The 15,944-nt window shown below is 48.5% G+C and overlaps 3 protein-coding genes across 3 annotated transcripts; 2 read left to right on the top strand and 1 right to left on the bottom strand.

Moving 5' to 3' along the window:
• Window positions 1–3,804: 3,804 nt before the first annotated feature.
• On the top strand, window positions 3,805–5,687 carry ABOM_005137 (putative C6 transcription factor RosA-like; the record flags this gene model as incomplete). The annotated part of the gene is made up of 4 exons (XM_022532266.1): window positions 3,805–3,914; window positions 3,971–4,273; window positions 4,327–4,554; window positions 4,604–5,687. The coding sequence occupies 4 exons, from the start codon at window positions 3,805–3,807 to the stop codon at window positions 5,685–5,687; spliced, it is 1,725 nt and encodes a 574-aa protein (XP_022390391.1).
• A 4,364-nt stretch (window positions 5,688–10,051) lies between these two features.
• Window positions 10,052–12,544, top strand: ABOM_005138 (putative 26S proteasome-associated ubiquitin C-terminal hydrolase; the record flags this gene model as incomplete). The annotated part of the gene is made up of 5 exons (XM_022532267.1): window positions 10,052–10,066; window positions 10,125–10,235; window positions 10,290–10,675; window positions 10,733–11,060; window positions 11,585–12,544. 5 exons carry the CDS (start codon window positions 10,052–10,054, stop codon window positions 12,542–12,544), a joined length of 1,800 nt encoding a protein of 599 aa, XP_022390386.1.
• Window positions 12,545–12,812: 268 nt separating this feature from the next.
• On the bottom strand, window positions 12,813–15,511 carry ABOM_005139 (putative choline kinase; the record flags this gene model as incomplete). Its single annotated transcript, XM_022532268.1, has 5 exons — window positions 12,813–13,448; window positions 13,498–13,641; window positions 13,694–14,213; window positions 14,267–15,200; window positions 15,463–15,511. 5 exons carry the CDS (start codon window positions 15,509–15,511, stop codon window positions 12,813–12,815), a joined length of 2,283 nt encoding a protein of 760 aa, XP_022390387.1.
• Window positions 15,512–15,944: the final 433 nt, after the last annotated feature.

Consider the following 15,944-nt stretch of genomic DNA (forward strand, 5'->3'; position numbering starts at 1 on the left):
AATTGACGTGGATCTGACTAACGAGTTCTGTTTCATCTGGGAATGCGTAACACATGGGGTTTGCCCTCCATCAAGGCTGAAACTGTGCTACTTCTTCCCTCCTCTTATCAGCCAGACTATCACAAGTCATTCAGGATCCCCAGTATGGCCATGCGCTTCATCCACGGTAGCACCATCCGAGGGAACTCAAACCCGCCATCCCGGGACAGCGGGCGAGGTCATCTTCACACGGTCGTAGGGCTCACTGCCCCACTAGTCGCCCGTGGCTCAGCCGCAAGCATTACTAGTTTAGGTCCTCTTGGTTGCAGGAGGTTACCGGTTTTGTCGAAGAATAAAAACAAGTTCAACGTTTTGACCAGTCCTCCAGAGAGGACAGGCTTCTCTCGTTCGACAGTGCTCCGTGCCTTGTCCGTAGAAGGTTTGCAGCCTCGATCTAAATCTTAGTTGGAGGAACTAAATCTTAGCTGCATACGCAGTGACCCTGGACAGGTGATTCGGTGCCTTAGTGGCTTGGCTGTATGATCGCTTATTCTCTCCCAGGGTGTCCGTGTGTAAAGATACTTGAGAGAGTCGTCAGACAGGGTTCTGGTGGTCATGAGGGAATAGTTGAGAAAGCCCCTCGGCCGAAGTAGCCCCCAGTTCAACGTTGCGATTGGGGTATGGACCGAGAGGGTCGGTTGCGATTCCCGAATTTAGACCGTGTGCGTTATTCGGTTCTTATGTATCGAGCTCCGCTTCATACCGGCAATACAAACGTGCGTCCCCTAGCGTCGGATAAAAACGGCGCATTGCAAGAGACTCTGCAAACCGTACATCAGAATTGCGCGCTATCCACTCCATCACCAGGGGTAGGAAACCCTCCATCGTGACGCTACGATAGAAACGCGGAGGAACTATAAGCAGCATCTCCTCTAGCGGGGTGGTAAAGTTTTTTCCGTGATTTTTTTTACCCTCCATAGGATGATTTCCAGGCACCATGAACGGTGCGCTCAGTCCGCCTGGCGAGGCAATCGTTCGCTACATCATATCAATATTCTATATTCGGACGGATCCGCGGGATTAATTTGTTGGTGACGTCCGTTTGAATTGGAATATGTCCACGAGGCACCAGGATGAAAAAGCAATATAATTCTTGGAATCCCCTGCTAGCGCGGAAGCGACAGCAAAAAGCAATTGTGCAGGTGTAGCGCGTCCAATAATAGGTAGATTATCTTCCCCTTTTCTCACCGATACCTTCCTCGAGCCTCCCAGGATGATTGGGGTTATTTTTCGATTTTCTGATTTTTCCCCCCCTTCTGTTTTAGTGCAGATAGTCGTTGGATATAGCCATATCGGTCATAGGGCAAGGTCTTGGTCGACGATCCCCAAGTTCTAGTGACGGGGCAAGGGTCCCTTCGGGTCAAAACAGGCGATCACCATAACGATATACCTATACAGTAAGAGGGGCTATCGGTTCGACGTTATCCAATACATACCTTGTCCAGAAAGGAAAACAGACAGGGTAATAAGAGGTCCAGAAGGAAAGGAAGGAAGCCCACATGGTCCCAGGACAGGGCATGTTGTCGTTGACAGAGAGTCAAGCTACCCCTGGGATCGGACTTTTGAGGGTAAACAAAATCCGATCGTTAAGTAATGAGAACCATGTGATTAGCGACTTTAATCTGACGCCAATCAATGACAGACCCGTCTGCCCACTGTGTGTCATCGAAAACCTATTGCCCGAGATTTAGTTAGTGGGTGAGTGGGTGAGAACCTTAGAGAACCACAGGACCAACAATACCGTTCGGTCTGGGTCAAATATGGAGAAGATCCAGGGTGAGCGGACGAACAAAAAAATTTTAAAATATTTTTTTTGAATGAATGAATGGAAGAGAAACAGACAAGAAAAAGACTTTCCCACCACATTTTTTACCCAATCAAGTAGTTTCGTCGGCCACCCTATCCGTCAAGTTGATACTTTGGGTCAACCTAACCTAAGCTATGGTAATTGATTTCCGCAGACCCTGTCCAGACTTACTGTACCCCAAATTACAACCAGACTTGACACCCAGAGGATCGATTTCGACCGATGAAGGTCTACTTACACATGGTTTCTGGACCATGAACATGCTTAGATACGCCACATCCAAGGTGTTTCTTCATCCGTCCCGGTCTCGGCGCTCGCTTCTTTCTGTCTCCTTTTGTTATTTTTTTTTTCTCATTATTTTCGTACTTTCCCATTGAGTATCGGACGATTCCCGTGACTAGAGTTCAAGCATATTTGGTAGAGAGGCTTAGACTCAAGATCCTTACAGGAATCTGACTTGGCGTGACTCGCGTCCCACCCACTTAGGCTATGGGGATTGATTATCTTTTGGCCCCAACTTTTTCATTTGGGACCAAATTAACCTGAGATGAAGGGGGGCCATGTCGAAGCAAAGGAATGCAGTGGAAGGGGAAAAATTCCTTCGGATCTTTTCGAGATGGGACCATCAGGAAGGGGACTTAGCAATTTCCGGAATAGACAGTACCAGGGGGGAGGAATTAGACTGAATGAATGCTGTTGGTGGTGCTAGCTGCCATGTGGTCCTCGCCCGAACAATGTGACTAATGAGACTCATGGGCACCCACGCTGCCGTCCAAAGTAACCTCGTTGAAAGGAGGGTTAATCCAGGCCTTACATTCCCTGTCGGTACTAAGTTAGGTGCTAACTGCATATACTCCATACATGTTAATCCTGCCTATCCTTTTCCTTTTCCCATCTATTTTTTTAACGATTTTTTGGTGCTGATTATTTTGTACTTTCTTCTTCCTCCCTTTAATTTTAATTTTCTTTTCTCGATTGAGAGATCTAAAAGGGAAATGACGGGAAGAGGCTCAAAACCATGATTTTGAGTAATCCTTGGTTTTTAATCCATCCCACTACTAATAATAATTCCCTTCGGGCTCCTATTGTGGTTATAGTCCATACTTACTTCTCCCCTCCACCTCTCATCTCTTGTCTTTTCAATTTTCCCCATCCCCACATCATCTGCTGAAGGTATCCTTGAACATTGTGCATTTTTCTTTTTCTTACTTTTTTTTATTACTACTACATTCTCAGGAGATCAGCATCTGACCGGCCGTCTCGTGGCGTTTGGAACGCATCCCCAGAGATTTGACTAGTCCCCTACTTTCCTAAGTTTCTTTCCTCTTTTTTTTTATTTAATATTTTTTTATTCAAATTATCATTTTCATTTTCATTTTCTTTTTCTTTCTCTTTTTTTTTTTAACTGTTTGATCTGAAAAACCTTTCCCTACCGTACTATGAGTGGTCCCTCAGCTCGAGAGGCTGCATGCATTCCTGGACTATTAGCCTACTGGCCCTGACTGTGACTTAATTATAACCCTCCACCTCTTATAATCCTTTCACTCCTCTTGTTCCTGTCAAAATATTCGTCAGAATAAAACAGCCCAACTCCCCTCCCTTGCCGTTATCTCGTATTCCCCACGTGCGGACATTCTTCATCTCGTTCCTCGTTTCTTCCTCCACCCGGGGCTGAGGCTCGAGGTTATTTTTGGAGTCTGCATCTCTAGGCTTGGCTATTGGTACTGCTATATACCTGCATCTCTCCTCTGTCTTCCCCTCTTCCTCCATTTACCCTTCGATACATAACCCCAGAAGAGTACCTCTTGTCGTCATTCGACCCTTACCCACTGTCTTGTTGCGCATTGTTGAGTTGTGCCACACCTTCCACACATTGTTTTGGCTGCCGAGTGGGGTAGCACCATTTGTTTTCGTTGAGACCATAGCATTGTCTTGCGCCTTTCCTGTATCCAGACAATATGGCCGGTCCCGGTGGTGGCCCTCCTCGCAAGAGCCATACCAAGTCTCGTTTCGGCTGCAAGACATGTAAGAGACGACATATTCGTTGCGATGAGAGCTTTCCGCAATGGTACGCATCTACTACATGATTAACAATGCAAATGTGCTGCGGCTGACGGAGAGTAGCCGGAATTGTACCAAACATAACTGTCGCTGCGACTACATGGATGTCGCTACCGTACACGACGAATCATCCACCGCTCGCAAAATCCCCGATCTTCTCATGTCCGCCGAAATCGAGACGGAAATCAAGAATTGGCACATCACGGGTGTGCCTCCGTTTCCAGAGCTAGTACAGTACCCACGCAGTTGTTGGAGCAAACTCTCGCGAACCGATCTTCGTTTAATTCACCATATTATCGGCTTGTCCATCGACCTACATCGTCGCGGCTTTAGTAACTCCACGATCTGGGCGCAGAAGATGCCAACGTAAGTGCAGAGGTCCAGTCTGGTTTTGTTAATGGGGAACTAACATTCCACAGATTCCTCAACATCGCCATCACAAATGACTTTGTCATGAGTTCCATCCTTACTTTGTCGGCGTCACATTTGGCCTGGATCACGCGAAATAAAGAAACGAAGCAGCTCGCTTATCACCACAGGGGGGTTGCGATTCAGGGCTTGCACAAGGCTATCGGTACTTTCTCGAAAGGCAACTGTGACGCTATCCTTGCGGCCTCCATCCTCCTTTCCTGGCAAGCATCGGAATGGTATGTGATTCTACGAACCCGGTTACGTGGAATACTAACAGTTTTCTAGGCATAGCTGGGCATCCCTGCAACAGGGACTCACAACCGTTCTGAATTCGATGCATCCCATTTGGAAACACGAATCCGAACTAGCCATGTACCTCGAGAACCAAAGGTACTTGGGATGTACCAATACCCCAATGATGACGGGCTACCAGTTCCAGGACGAGGACCTTGTTAGCCTCGACCAAACAACCATTGCCCTCCAAAACGTCCAGAAGCGCGTTGCTCACAACCCCGAGCACTACCGTCGGATCGGAGAGCTCCTGGAATTTGTGCGCCATTTCAGGCGAGATCTCCTGTCTCTGACTCCGGAACAGGCCTTTGAGCGTATGCAGCCCCTGCGAAGATGGCTCTTTTGGCTTCCCCCAGCCATGCTCCGAGGCGGAGACGCAGATCTAGGAGCACTTGCCATCCTTGCTCAATTCTTCGGTATTGGTGTGGTTTTGGATAGTTTATTCCCTGACCTAGGAGGCGCATACCTCGGCCCGCTATCCGTCGGCCCCATCGAAGACATTTATCGGATCATTATAACCAGAAGCATGTCGGAACCATACAACCCAGATCTCCAGCTAGCCTCGACCATTATGGAATTGCCTCGACATATCGTTGCGCAATATAAAAGCCGCCTTCAGTGGTCGCCGCGGACCTCACTCGACTACTCCCCGTCTCCCGCGAGTCCTTACCAACCTATACAAGATTACACCCTAGCGTCATCCTCCTCTCCTTCCTCTACCGCTACATGCGCACCTTACACCCCGCCTCTCCAGTCTCCCCCAGCGGTGACGATCGCTAGTTCTCCATTCGATGTAAATGGAACCTATGTCACAGCACCAAGCGTCCAGAGTCTTTACCCCCCGTCTCCAAGTTTGCTCTCCGACCCCCGAGAAGAACTGTGTGAATACAGCCATACCAGCTCGCTCCATCAGTCGCCCACGTATCCACCACCATATGTGGATGATATGGTGTGCGGAGAGCTATCGCGAGTAGACGGAACGGTCGGGCTGAACGTGGATCTCTACGGCGAACCTCAACAGATTGTGGGAGGATATAGCACTGCGGAGCCGTGCTGGACCGGAAGTATCTGCACTTGAAGATGGAAAGATGGCCGACAGAGCCAGGGCAAAAAACATAAAACGAAAAAAATAATATATACCCTTAACCAACTTTCATTCTATTTATACGGCATATGGGCTTGAGCTTGGATCTCACATGGGGTTGGATGGATAGAAGGGCTGGTACTCTTATATTTTGGATGGGGGTTTCATTCTACTATTGTTGCATTTTGTGCACATTATTTTGGATTTGCATGCCTGACATTCGTTACGAATCCTGTGATATGCTACAGCGATACAGGAACACCAGGACAGAATGAGGCTACATGAGAGCATGGATTGATATGGATATCAAAATCATATACCCGCTTGGCGTTTACTTTGAGATAATTTAACATGTATAATGAAATGACAAACTATCCCCGATCACCTTGTTCCTTCCTGTAAGGTATCACCAGGTCATCTATTAATAGCAATCAGGGAAGGCATGAGATCATGAAACGGTCGAGTTTCATCCAACTGGATCTGATCGCCAGCCTACAGATTTTTGCCTGTACAGTTCCTGCGCGAAGCAACAGAGAAAAGAAAAAGAAAAGAAAAACAGTCAATCAAACACGTTGATACCACGAGGTCGGGATATATTTAGAACCCCGCATATTTAGCCAAATCTAAAGCATGGGCCTCAAGAATGTACATACATACATACATACAGTACCATGCCCGCCGATCCCATACAACACACTATACCTGACTACACAGGGCCTAAGCGAAAAAAAAAAAAAAAAAAACAGCCACCCCAGAAACAAGACCGAGCATCCACACCCGCCCAGCCGCATCTCCATGCAGCATATACAAACAACCACATGAAACAAGTACCAACTAACTAGATAGTACAGTAGATACAATACCATACAACCCCGAACGAACCTGGCAATCCCCAAGAATCAAACACAAAAGTTAAGAGATATATATAGATATAAACCACCAAAACTCTAACCCAAGCTCTCACCAATATACTTTTTCCAGCTGTCCGAATTTTTTCATTCGAGGAAAAGGAGCTCCATACTACATCGTACCGGAGCAAAAAGATGATGATGATGATGATGATCGGCACGATGCATGGAAAACAGGGCCCGGGCTAGCCTGATTTGGCTGGGCTCGTATTCGGTAGAGAGATCGATGGCGGGTGGATGAGGCTAGGAGATTTTAGCTAGCTTTCTGACGTTGGGGGAAAGCGCGTGGGGCTTGGCTTGGAACTTGGGTTAGGTAGGGCTATATCGGTGGCTGTTATAGGGGTCTGTGATTTTGGTTTGGTAACTTTGGTTAGGTTGCTGGAATACGAGTTTTATTTTGGTGGGGGGGATTTGTTTGGTTTCGGTGGAGTGGTGGGGGGTTGGATTGGTTGTGTGGTGTTTCTGGTGATGGTGATGGTTTTTTTGGGGAGGGAGGAATTTGGGGTGGTTGGTTGTATGGTTTGGGCTGGCTTAGACTGTGTCACTAGTAGGTAGTGTGGTGTTGTTGTTGTTGTTGTTGTTGTTGTTGATATATCAGGTTTGGAAATTTGATGGGTTGTTTTTGTGGCTGGTGGTTAGTGTTATTTCGCTTGGCAAAGTATGGATGGATCTTGTGCATAAGTTCAGTATTTGCTCAGAAAGAGCTGATAAAGACCAGCCCTCTCATTTCGAACATATTCAACTACGTGATGGAGTCATATCTTGTTTTCACGCAGCGCACCAGGCTGTAAGCCTCGATGATGGCAATACACTAAATGTGACAAGCCAGGCACGGGATGTCCTGGATCAACAGAGAGCTTCTGGAAACGAAGGCCTTCCTGATCGAGGATGTGGACAAGTGGTACTTCTTCAAGGTATCTTGTTCTGTAAGACTGCTCTATACCCGTGTACCACGCCCTGCTAGCTTCAGTCTCTATACATGTAACATAGGCATGCCCAATAAAGGGTAGACTGATTTGAAAATATATGTAGAGGGCGATACACATATCAGTCAGACTTGACCCAACAGTGTCGGATGACTCTTGTTATGTGTGCATTTCTGAAAAGTGTCCGTTTGGATAATCGGAACTGAGACTGAATGCCCTAATTTGTGATTGTGCTCTAGAAAACCAGAATGTCGAACTGTTGGGAGAAAACTCCCAACGGGTTCATACCCCATTGCTGAGTGATGACCGACGAGGCACCCATTAAATTGGAGGCATCCAATCCAGATGCTTGTTAGATTGTGTATTGCTAACATGCCACGTCCTCATAGGATTTCTCGATATTTGCCCCAACGATCAGTTCGAGAGAAGGCAGTATATGAATGGTAGCGAGTATCTAAAAACAGCACAAGACCCTGGCGTATGCAATAGGACCTATTGAATGATTCCTTTCAGTATTGTTAATCAGAAATACATACACCGAAATGATCACTTGATCATCCAGAGATAAGCTTCAAGACACAAGGAGAACGAACATATTCCCTACAGGCGAAAAGCTGGGCCATCTGGCCGAGTCGTCAATGTGTTCTTTAGGGACCTGCTATCTTAGGAGCACAGGAGGATATCTTGTCCCAATCAGAACAATAAGCCACTTGCTTTCACTTCTCAAGGTATCACATGTGGCCCAGAAATCCTTCAAGCTCGCTCCAGCACATTGGAGCATATTATCTGCACACTTAGCACTCGAAAAGATATCGGCATAGCATATTGACGACGGAGTATCTCGAAATTGAGCCTTTGTGGAGTGTTAAATCTCGGTCCGACGGCTAGCAGTTCTGCCGCGATCTAGATAGCAACATGCTCGAGACTTTGGTGGATGACTTTGCAGTCAATGGCAGAATAATTGCGTTCATGCAGTGTAAGGGGTTCGTAGAGAGCCCGATCGACACAAAATAGGACCCTGAGGAGTAGATTGCGCGGCTGTGAAGGAAGGTGAGGGCAGAATTAGAAGAAGGGAAACTAGGCCCAGTCAGGAGATGTCATGAAGTGAAAACCGGACGCTCGGCAGTTGGATGTGGTTATGTTCTGCCGCTGCCATATGGAATTTTGGAAGTGTTAATCGTTGGTACTCAATCAAATTGAGGATGTCTCCCCATATACTCCGTTCTTTGTACTCTGTACCTTACTTTGCTATGGGGTACATGTGATCTTCCCTTGCCCCGGTTCCAGACTAGACTATTGGCAGTTAGCGTCGCCACGTGAGCCATACCCTATTTTCCAGGCAAAGGCAAAATAAACTACCACATTACATCACCAGTCACTTCTTCACTGACTTTCGATAGCGGCCGATCTTATAACGTAAGGCGCTTTTTTGGGTATCGTGCACGTTCTTGATCGGTTGTTATATACTGGAAGGTTCGGAATACATAAGGGGCACTGTCTCCATCTGGTTCGTACTATTCATGCTCCAAAAGCCAAAAAGGGGGATCTGCTGCCCTAGCTCCTTGATATTCCGGGCAGGTGGAGGCCGGACGTGGATCTCGCATGGCTTTCCGGCATGTGCGCTCAACTATCTGATAATTAGTAAGTACTAAGCTTTTCAAGTCCTCATATTTGAAGTCATTAATGACGAACACAGTTTGTCTTCTATTGCAGACCAAAAAGCAGTCACTTGGTATACTGATTTCCATATGTTGCATGGAATCTCACATTACACCATGCCTTGTAACTGCCTGCCACTCATCCGTGGTGGCGGAACTTCTCCGATTTTGCTGTCTACCGGCACACACTGTGCTCCACATCTGTACCAGTTGTCTTGATTGAGTTTCAATGCTGGTGATATTTTGTGCCGAACTACTGACTAGTGGTTCAGGCCTGAGATATCCGCCAATGGCTGTGCCAAACCATGGCTTATAATTGAACCCAATGCTAGTCATGGAGCCCACCAAACCCAATTACCAGGCAGGTCCAAAAAAAAACTTCACTACCTGCAGATCATTGTACGGGATTCCGGTAATACGGAAGTTGCGCCCTTTCCCACTTTATAGTTACTTGTCTCTGCCCATATGGCGGTTAAACAGCCTTCTTGCTTTGCTCCTGCATCGAGCTTAATTGACTTTCAACCCCCGGGTTGAGTCAGGGTCCTTGCCGTTCAGACCCCCGTTTCTTATACTGAACGACAACCTCATATAAGGTCGACGCTCGACCACACTATCTTCTGAAGTCTCCGTGGGCCGCATTTTTGTCGTTGGTCTATGCGCGTATAAGACGTGGGCAAGGAAAGCCCCTCCTTGGTGTCTCATCGCTCAATTCAAGGCGCCAACATATCGTCGTGAAGATGAACTATCGTAGTAAATCGATCATCATCGCCACTGCGGTGTCCATGGGAATGTCTCTAATATCGATGTGCCTGAGGTGTTTTGTGCGGTTACGTGTTGTGCGGGCATTCGGAAAGGATGATGCCACAATGGTGGTGGCCATGGTAAGTCTTGCGATATTATCCGAGCAGCGATCGTGACTAACAGTAGCAACACTTCAAGATCTTCAACTTGGCGTTTGCCATCTGTACTTTCGCTGGTGCTAAGTACGGGTTCGGACAACAGATGACCTGGTTTATAGACAAACCGGGCTACCTTCGATACGCTTTGCTGGTGCGTTCTACTGATGGGCTCCTCATCCCCGATATGGTCTAACATCCAATGTAGTACTGGTGGCTCGGGCAGAATTTCTACCTAGTCACTGCCATTATCGCAAAGATCTCCATTGCCATGACCCTTCTACGTATTACTCCCAACAAAATTCACGCTGTAATCCTGTACACTATCAGCGCATTGACGATCCTTGTCGGGACGATGTTTGTCTTGGTCAGCATTTTCGAGTGTACTCCGGTCGACTTTTTCTGGAATCGCTTGACAAAAAGTGGTAAATGTGTCGACCCCAATGCCTTGGTGGGGATTGCATACACAGCCAGCGTTGTGGCAGCGATTGCCGATTTTATTCTCGGACTGTTACCATGCTTCATAGTTTGGAATCTGCAAATGAATAGGCAGACGAAGATTGCCCTGGCGGGAATCATGGGCTTGGGCTGCATGTGAGTATTCCCGGTCAAGGCTATCAGGATGAACTTTGCCTCTAACCCTACAAACAGTGCCGGTGCTACCGTCATCGTTCGCATACCATACCTATCCGCCTATAAACATGCAGACTTCCTGCACGCCACCCATGCAGTGTCCATTTGCTCGAATATCGAGACCGGCGTGGGTATCACCGCCAGCTCTCTTGCGACCCTTCGCCCAATCTTCCGTTTCCTGCGCGACACGACTTCCGGCTCTCGCAGTCGCAAACGGCCTACTGAAAACAGCTACCCATTATCCAGCGTTGCGAATAACAGTGACAAGCATCACTGGGCGGACACGGTCGGCGGATATCACAGCATGTCTACAACCATTACCGGTCGTCAGCCGTCGATGCAGAATGTCAGTACAGAGAGCATCACACCGCTGTACCAGGGCATGAAGGTCGAGCGTTCGTTCCAAGTCGAGCTTGCATAACTTTCATGATTTGTTATGTTGACGTGTAATACCATTCATGTACATATATATGATATATACCCCTATTGCTAGTAATATCCAGAAGTTAAAATGCGAATGAAGGAAGAACAGTATTACTTGTCGCCTCAGGCACAACTGGGCCCTCTTACTAAGAAAACGCTCCGCAGAGCTTGTTTGCATGTGAAGCAAACATCCACAGCCCAAACCGCGATATCGTCATCAGCAGTTTGAAAAGCTCCATCCAACAACATATACATCATCACTGACACACTTGTCCTGCATTGCGCATTAGACACTTTAAACTGTACACTAGACACAGTACATGAACCCAACCCTCAAGAATCAATAAAAATGGCCGACGCAGGCGGTTGGAGCACAATCGAATCAGACGAAGCACGCACACCCACCCACCACTCAACACAACCAAGACTAACGGATCAAAAACGCAGGGCGTCTTCACCTCCTTAATCGAAAACCTGGGCGTCAAAGGCGTCCAATTTGAAGAACTCATCTCCCTAGATGCCGACACCATCCGCTCACTAAGGTCTATACCTCCCATCTCACCCCTCCCAAATCCACCCGTAACTAACAAGACATACAAAATCAAAAGCCCCGTCTACGGCGTAATCTTCCTCTTCAAATACCTCCGCGACCAAACCCCGACAACCCCCGAAGCCCCCATAGATGGAACCTACGACAAAACCGCCCCGGAGAACCTCTTCTTCGCCGCACAGACAATCCAAAACGCCTGTGGCACACAGGCCATCCTCTCCGTGATCCTCAACCAAGACAGCGCCTCGTCAACGCCCTACCCTATCGACATCGGAGACGAACTCCGCTCCTTCAAGGACTTCACAACGGGGTTCCCGGCTGACCTGCGCGGCGAGGCGCTCTCGAACTCCGAGACGGTGCGGACAGCGCATAATGCGTTTGCGCGGGCGAGCCCGTTTGTTGATGAGACGGTGCGCACCGCGAGAGATGAGGAGGGCGATGTGTATCATTTTATTGGGTATACGGCGGTGAATGGGACGTTGTATGAGTTGGATGGGTTGCAGCCCTATCCGATTAGTCATGGGGAATGTGATGCGGAGGGGTTTCCTGAGAAGGTGATTGGGGTTTTGCAGAGAAGGGTTGCGAGGTATCCGGAGGGGGAGACGAGGTTTAATCTCATGGCTGTTGTGAGGGATTTGAGGGCGAGGGCGAGGGAGATTGGGGATGTAGAGATGTTGCAGAGGGAGGAGAGGAAGAGGAGGGCCTGGGATTGGGAGAATACCCTGCGCAGGTCGAATTTTGTTGGGTTTATTGGGGAGGTTTTGAAGGGAGTTGTTGGGATGAAGGAGAAGGAGGGGAAGTTTGATGAGTGGGTTCAGAAGGCGAAGGGGGAGACAGAGAGGAGATTGAGACGGTGATTCTATCTGTCTATCTTTCTCTTTCTTGTTACGCTCTTGGTGGTTCTAGACTTAATGATCTGCTTTACATGATATACTGGATGTACATGATGGTAACAGTCAGGCAATATCAATTTGGTGGTATTCATGGCATAACCCGTAATGCTGTCATAAAGCTAGTGTATGTAAGTACATCGTGAGTCATCAATAACGCCGCACTGCCGAAGTGTTGAAGACAGCTTGGTCACCAGTAATTAGTGAGTGCCCGTTTTGATGGTCAGAGGCCATATTAGTAGTCGATAATGCGAGGTTTGATGTGTTGAACCAAATCTGTGGGCAATTCCTCCTCTCGAACGAGGTTTAAGGACAACAAATCTGCCCAGAAGAACATGGCCCGGTCTTGCGCATAAGCAAGGTAATCAAACTCGTCTGTTTCCTCCACATCAGTATCCGGTGGAGGGGTTGTTGAAGGGGTCCCCTCAGACTCTGTGCCACTGGTGCCGTTGTGATGGCCATTTGCCGCGGCATCGGCTGCGATGCCCTCTTCCATTCCGGGTACCTTCGCTTGTACTATTCCCCATGCCACCCACTGCGCTGAGTTGAACACGCGCCAGAGCCGAGCCTGCTTGATTAGCGATCGGATTTCCGCTTCCGTCCGGTCTTCCTGGGCTTTCTGAACATCTACCAAACTCTGTTGATCCACATCAGGTCCCGCATCAAGGTCTAAAGGAGCGAGTGAGGTGATATTAGAAAGTTCTCCTGCTTGCATGAGCGGGGTTATAGATGGAGAGGACCGCACGCCTAAGCCAGGTCGATGTGTCAAGTAAGCACTGATAAAGCGATGTTGCTGCTCCAGGGTGGGGAAGTCTTTGTTGTTGCATGCCCAGGATCTGTCGGGGTCGTGATAATTGTAACACCATTCGGTCTATCTGGTCAGCAAGAGCGAAACGATGTCCGCAGCACGCAGGACTTACGAAATGGTTTGCGAACTCAAATCCAGGGAGATTCGCGGAAGCATACTCGAAATCAATGACAACCAGCTGCTTATGCTCATTTTCTGGCCGAAGGAGCGGCGACTCAGAACTGGGTTCCATTCGAAGAAGATTACCATATTGAGTCTGCATGGTTAGCCTTGGTGTACATAATCTCCGGGGGGAAGACAAAACTCACATCATTATGGGCAAAAATAAGTTGCCGCTCGATCTCCTGCATGCCACCATAGCCGTTTATAAGGTGGTTTCGATAGCTGTCGACGGCTTTCCTGAATGTTGGCCACGGGACACCGCAAACAAAGCCTCGGCGTCGCCAAGGTTCTACAACCGCTTTAATATCATTGTGCTTGGACTGGATTTCCTTATCCAACCAGTTGGTGACTTGTTCGCAGCGGTCCACCCATTTGTCCCAGTTCTTAAATACCATCGGACCCCCCTCCCTCTCGTTATCCAGTAATTCAATCCCCTCATGCAGCTCTCTCATGCGCTTTGCGATTTGCTTCATTGTCCCGGGATCGCGCAGTTCTTTCGGAGTCAAAGGACGGGCCTCGAAGAACTCCTCGAAGCGGCCGTTATTGAAAGTTCCCAGCACTCGGGGCCCGATGTGCTTGCGCCCCAGACGACGTAGGATCTGTAATTCGTTTTCTCGGTCGATGAGGTGATCCACCTGGGGCCCGTAAATGCGCAGGAGCAGCTTCCTAGTTGCAAGTTAAATCGAGCCTTTCCCTTAAGGTACGATGATAGTACTTACGGTGGGGGCTTCCTGGCTACGAGGCTGTAAGAGCCATCCTCTGCCCTGGGGGCAGGAATATTCTGAGGCGGCGTGACCACATACACAGCATTGGTTAGCGCACCGCTCAGTCGAACTACTCCTACATCTCCGGCGAGTTCCATCGGTAGCTTCCGCCACCCTTTGAGTTGTAGTGTGTGAGTGATACGCAGGATCTCACTCTTGAATACAAGCCAAGCCTCCCGGTCCAGGGTCCGCCTGGCATTTGCACCTTCTTCATTCTCATCATCTTCTGCACCACCCCCGCTGTACGCGAGTGTCTTGGAGTTGTCTAATGTCGCGTCAACACTGGGAGCAGCTGAGTCAACATCTAGGTAATCAGATTCGGAGGCTGAACCCCTCCGTAGGCCCTTTACATGACGCCGGCGAGTTGACCGCCGAACAGGGTAAACAGGCGCAGCGCCGTCACTGCGTGAAGCGGCGTATTGGATGAGGATCTTCTCCAGCTTGTCTAAGGCAAATACATTGTCGGTCCCATGGGAAGATGTCCTCTCCGAATTGGCGCCATCCCCATTGATAGCGTCTTCGTCATCCTCATCATCCCCATCACTACCTGAACCGTCTGGTTGTGTATGCGCTTTTACTTTGGAACCTTTCCGCTTTGATTTTTCACGTTGAAGCCATTCCAAGACTTGGTGGAAAAGGGCATTCTGCGGATCTTCTTCGCCGTTCTGCATTTCTTGTTCATCCCGTGTTCCTGACTCGGTTATGGCACTAGATTGACTGCTTAATGGCGCTGTGGGATAGAGTGGTGGGCGTGCGGTTGCCTTTTTGCTTATGGCAGGATGTTGCTTTCTGGAGTCGGGCGCAATTGCGGTATTCGCATTGCCGTTTGCGTGACGAGCCTTCTGTAATGAGGAGATGCTAAGACCGGTACCGTGAATCGGTTGAAAATCTTTTGAAGATTGATTAGAATCCATCAAAGTTCAGAAGGGCTGCGGCACGAAAGGGAAGAAAGAGAGGACGCAAGGGAGAAAGGTATTATAAGCCCCAGATTGAAAGTACAAAAGCAGGTGCTTAAGCCCTAGGGGAGATTGTTGAGTCGCAGTGGGCATGAGATCATCTGATCCGAGAGCAGAACCTCGGGAAAATTTACTACTACAATCGGATGGTGGAAAAGGAACGGTAACCACAAAGTTAAAAAACCTTCTGCCTACCTTCAATGTCAGGACCAGAGTCCCCGTTGTGGTCGGTGAAGGAAGGCATATCCACGGACACGCGACAGTTCGAGCCAACAGATTGGACCCTGAGACAGAGAGCAGTCCAAGCTTCACACCCAGAGAGGGGAAGCTGGTCACACTTCGGCTATATATGTATGGTTCCCTGGAGTGGCCCACGGGGTACACTCGGGCCAGTCAAGGTCACGAGAGATAGAAATGCGAAGAAAGACTGGGTAACTTGCGGATTCGACAACGTGGACGGAGAGCGAAGGAGGACCCCTAAAAAGATTGTGGATTAGTTCGCCAAGTGGGGTCCCCGAGAGGATGAACCAACGCTCGGCGATTCTGTCTCAACAGTTTCCACTTGCGATAAGAATAAAAACCGAGATGGCGGTGTTGTCGGTGAAACAACGGGTTGCTTTACCAAAAGATGGTCGATGCGAAGGAGGAGGAAATAGAAGATGCAATGACGACGCAGG

Source organism: Aspergillus bombycis (genome assembly GCF_001792695.1).
Source record: "Aspergillus bombycis strain NRRL26010 chromosome Unknown contig00029, whole genome shotgun sequence".
Lineage (NCBI taxonomy): Eukaryota > Fungi > Ascomycota > Eurotiomycetes > Eurotiales > Aspergillaceae > Aspergillus > Aspergillus bombycis.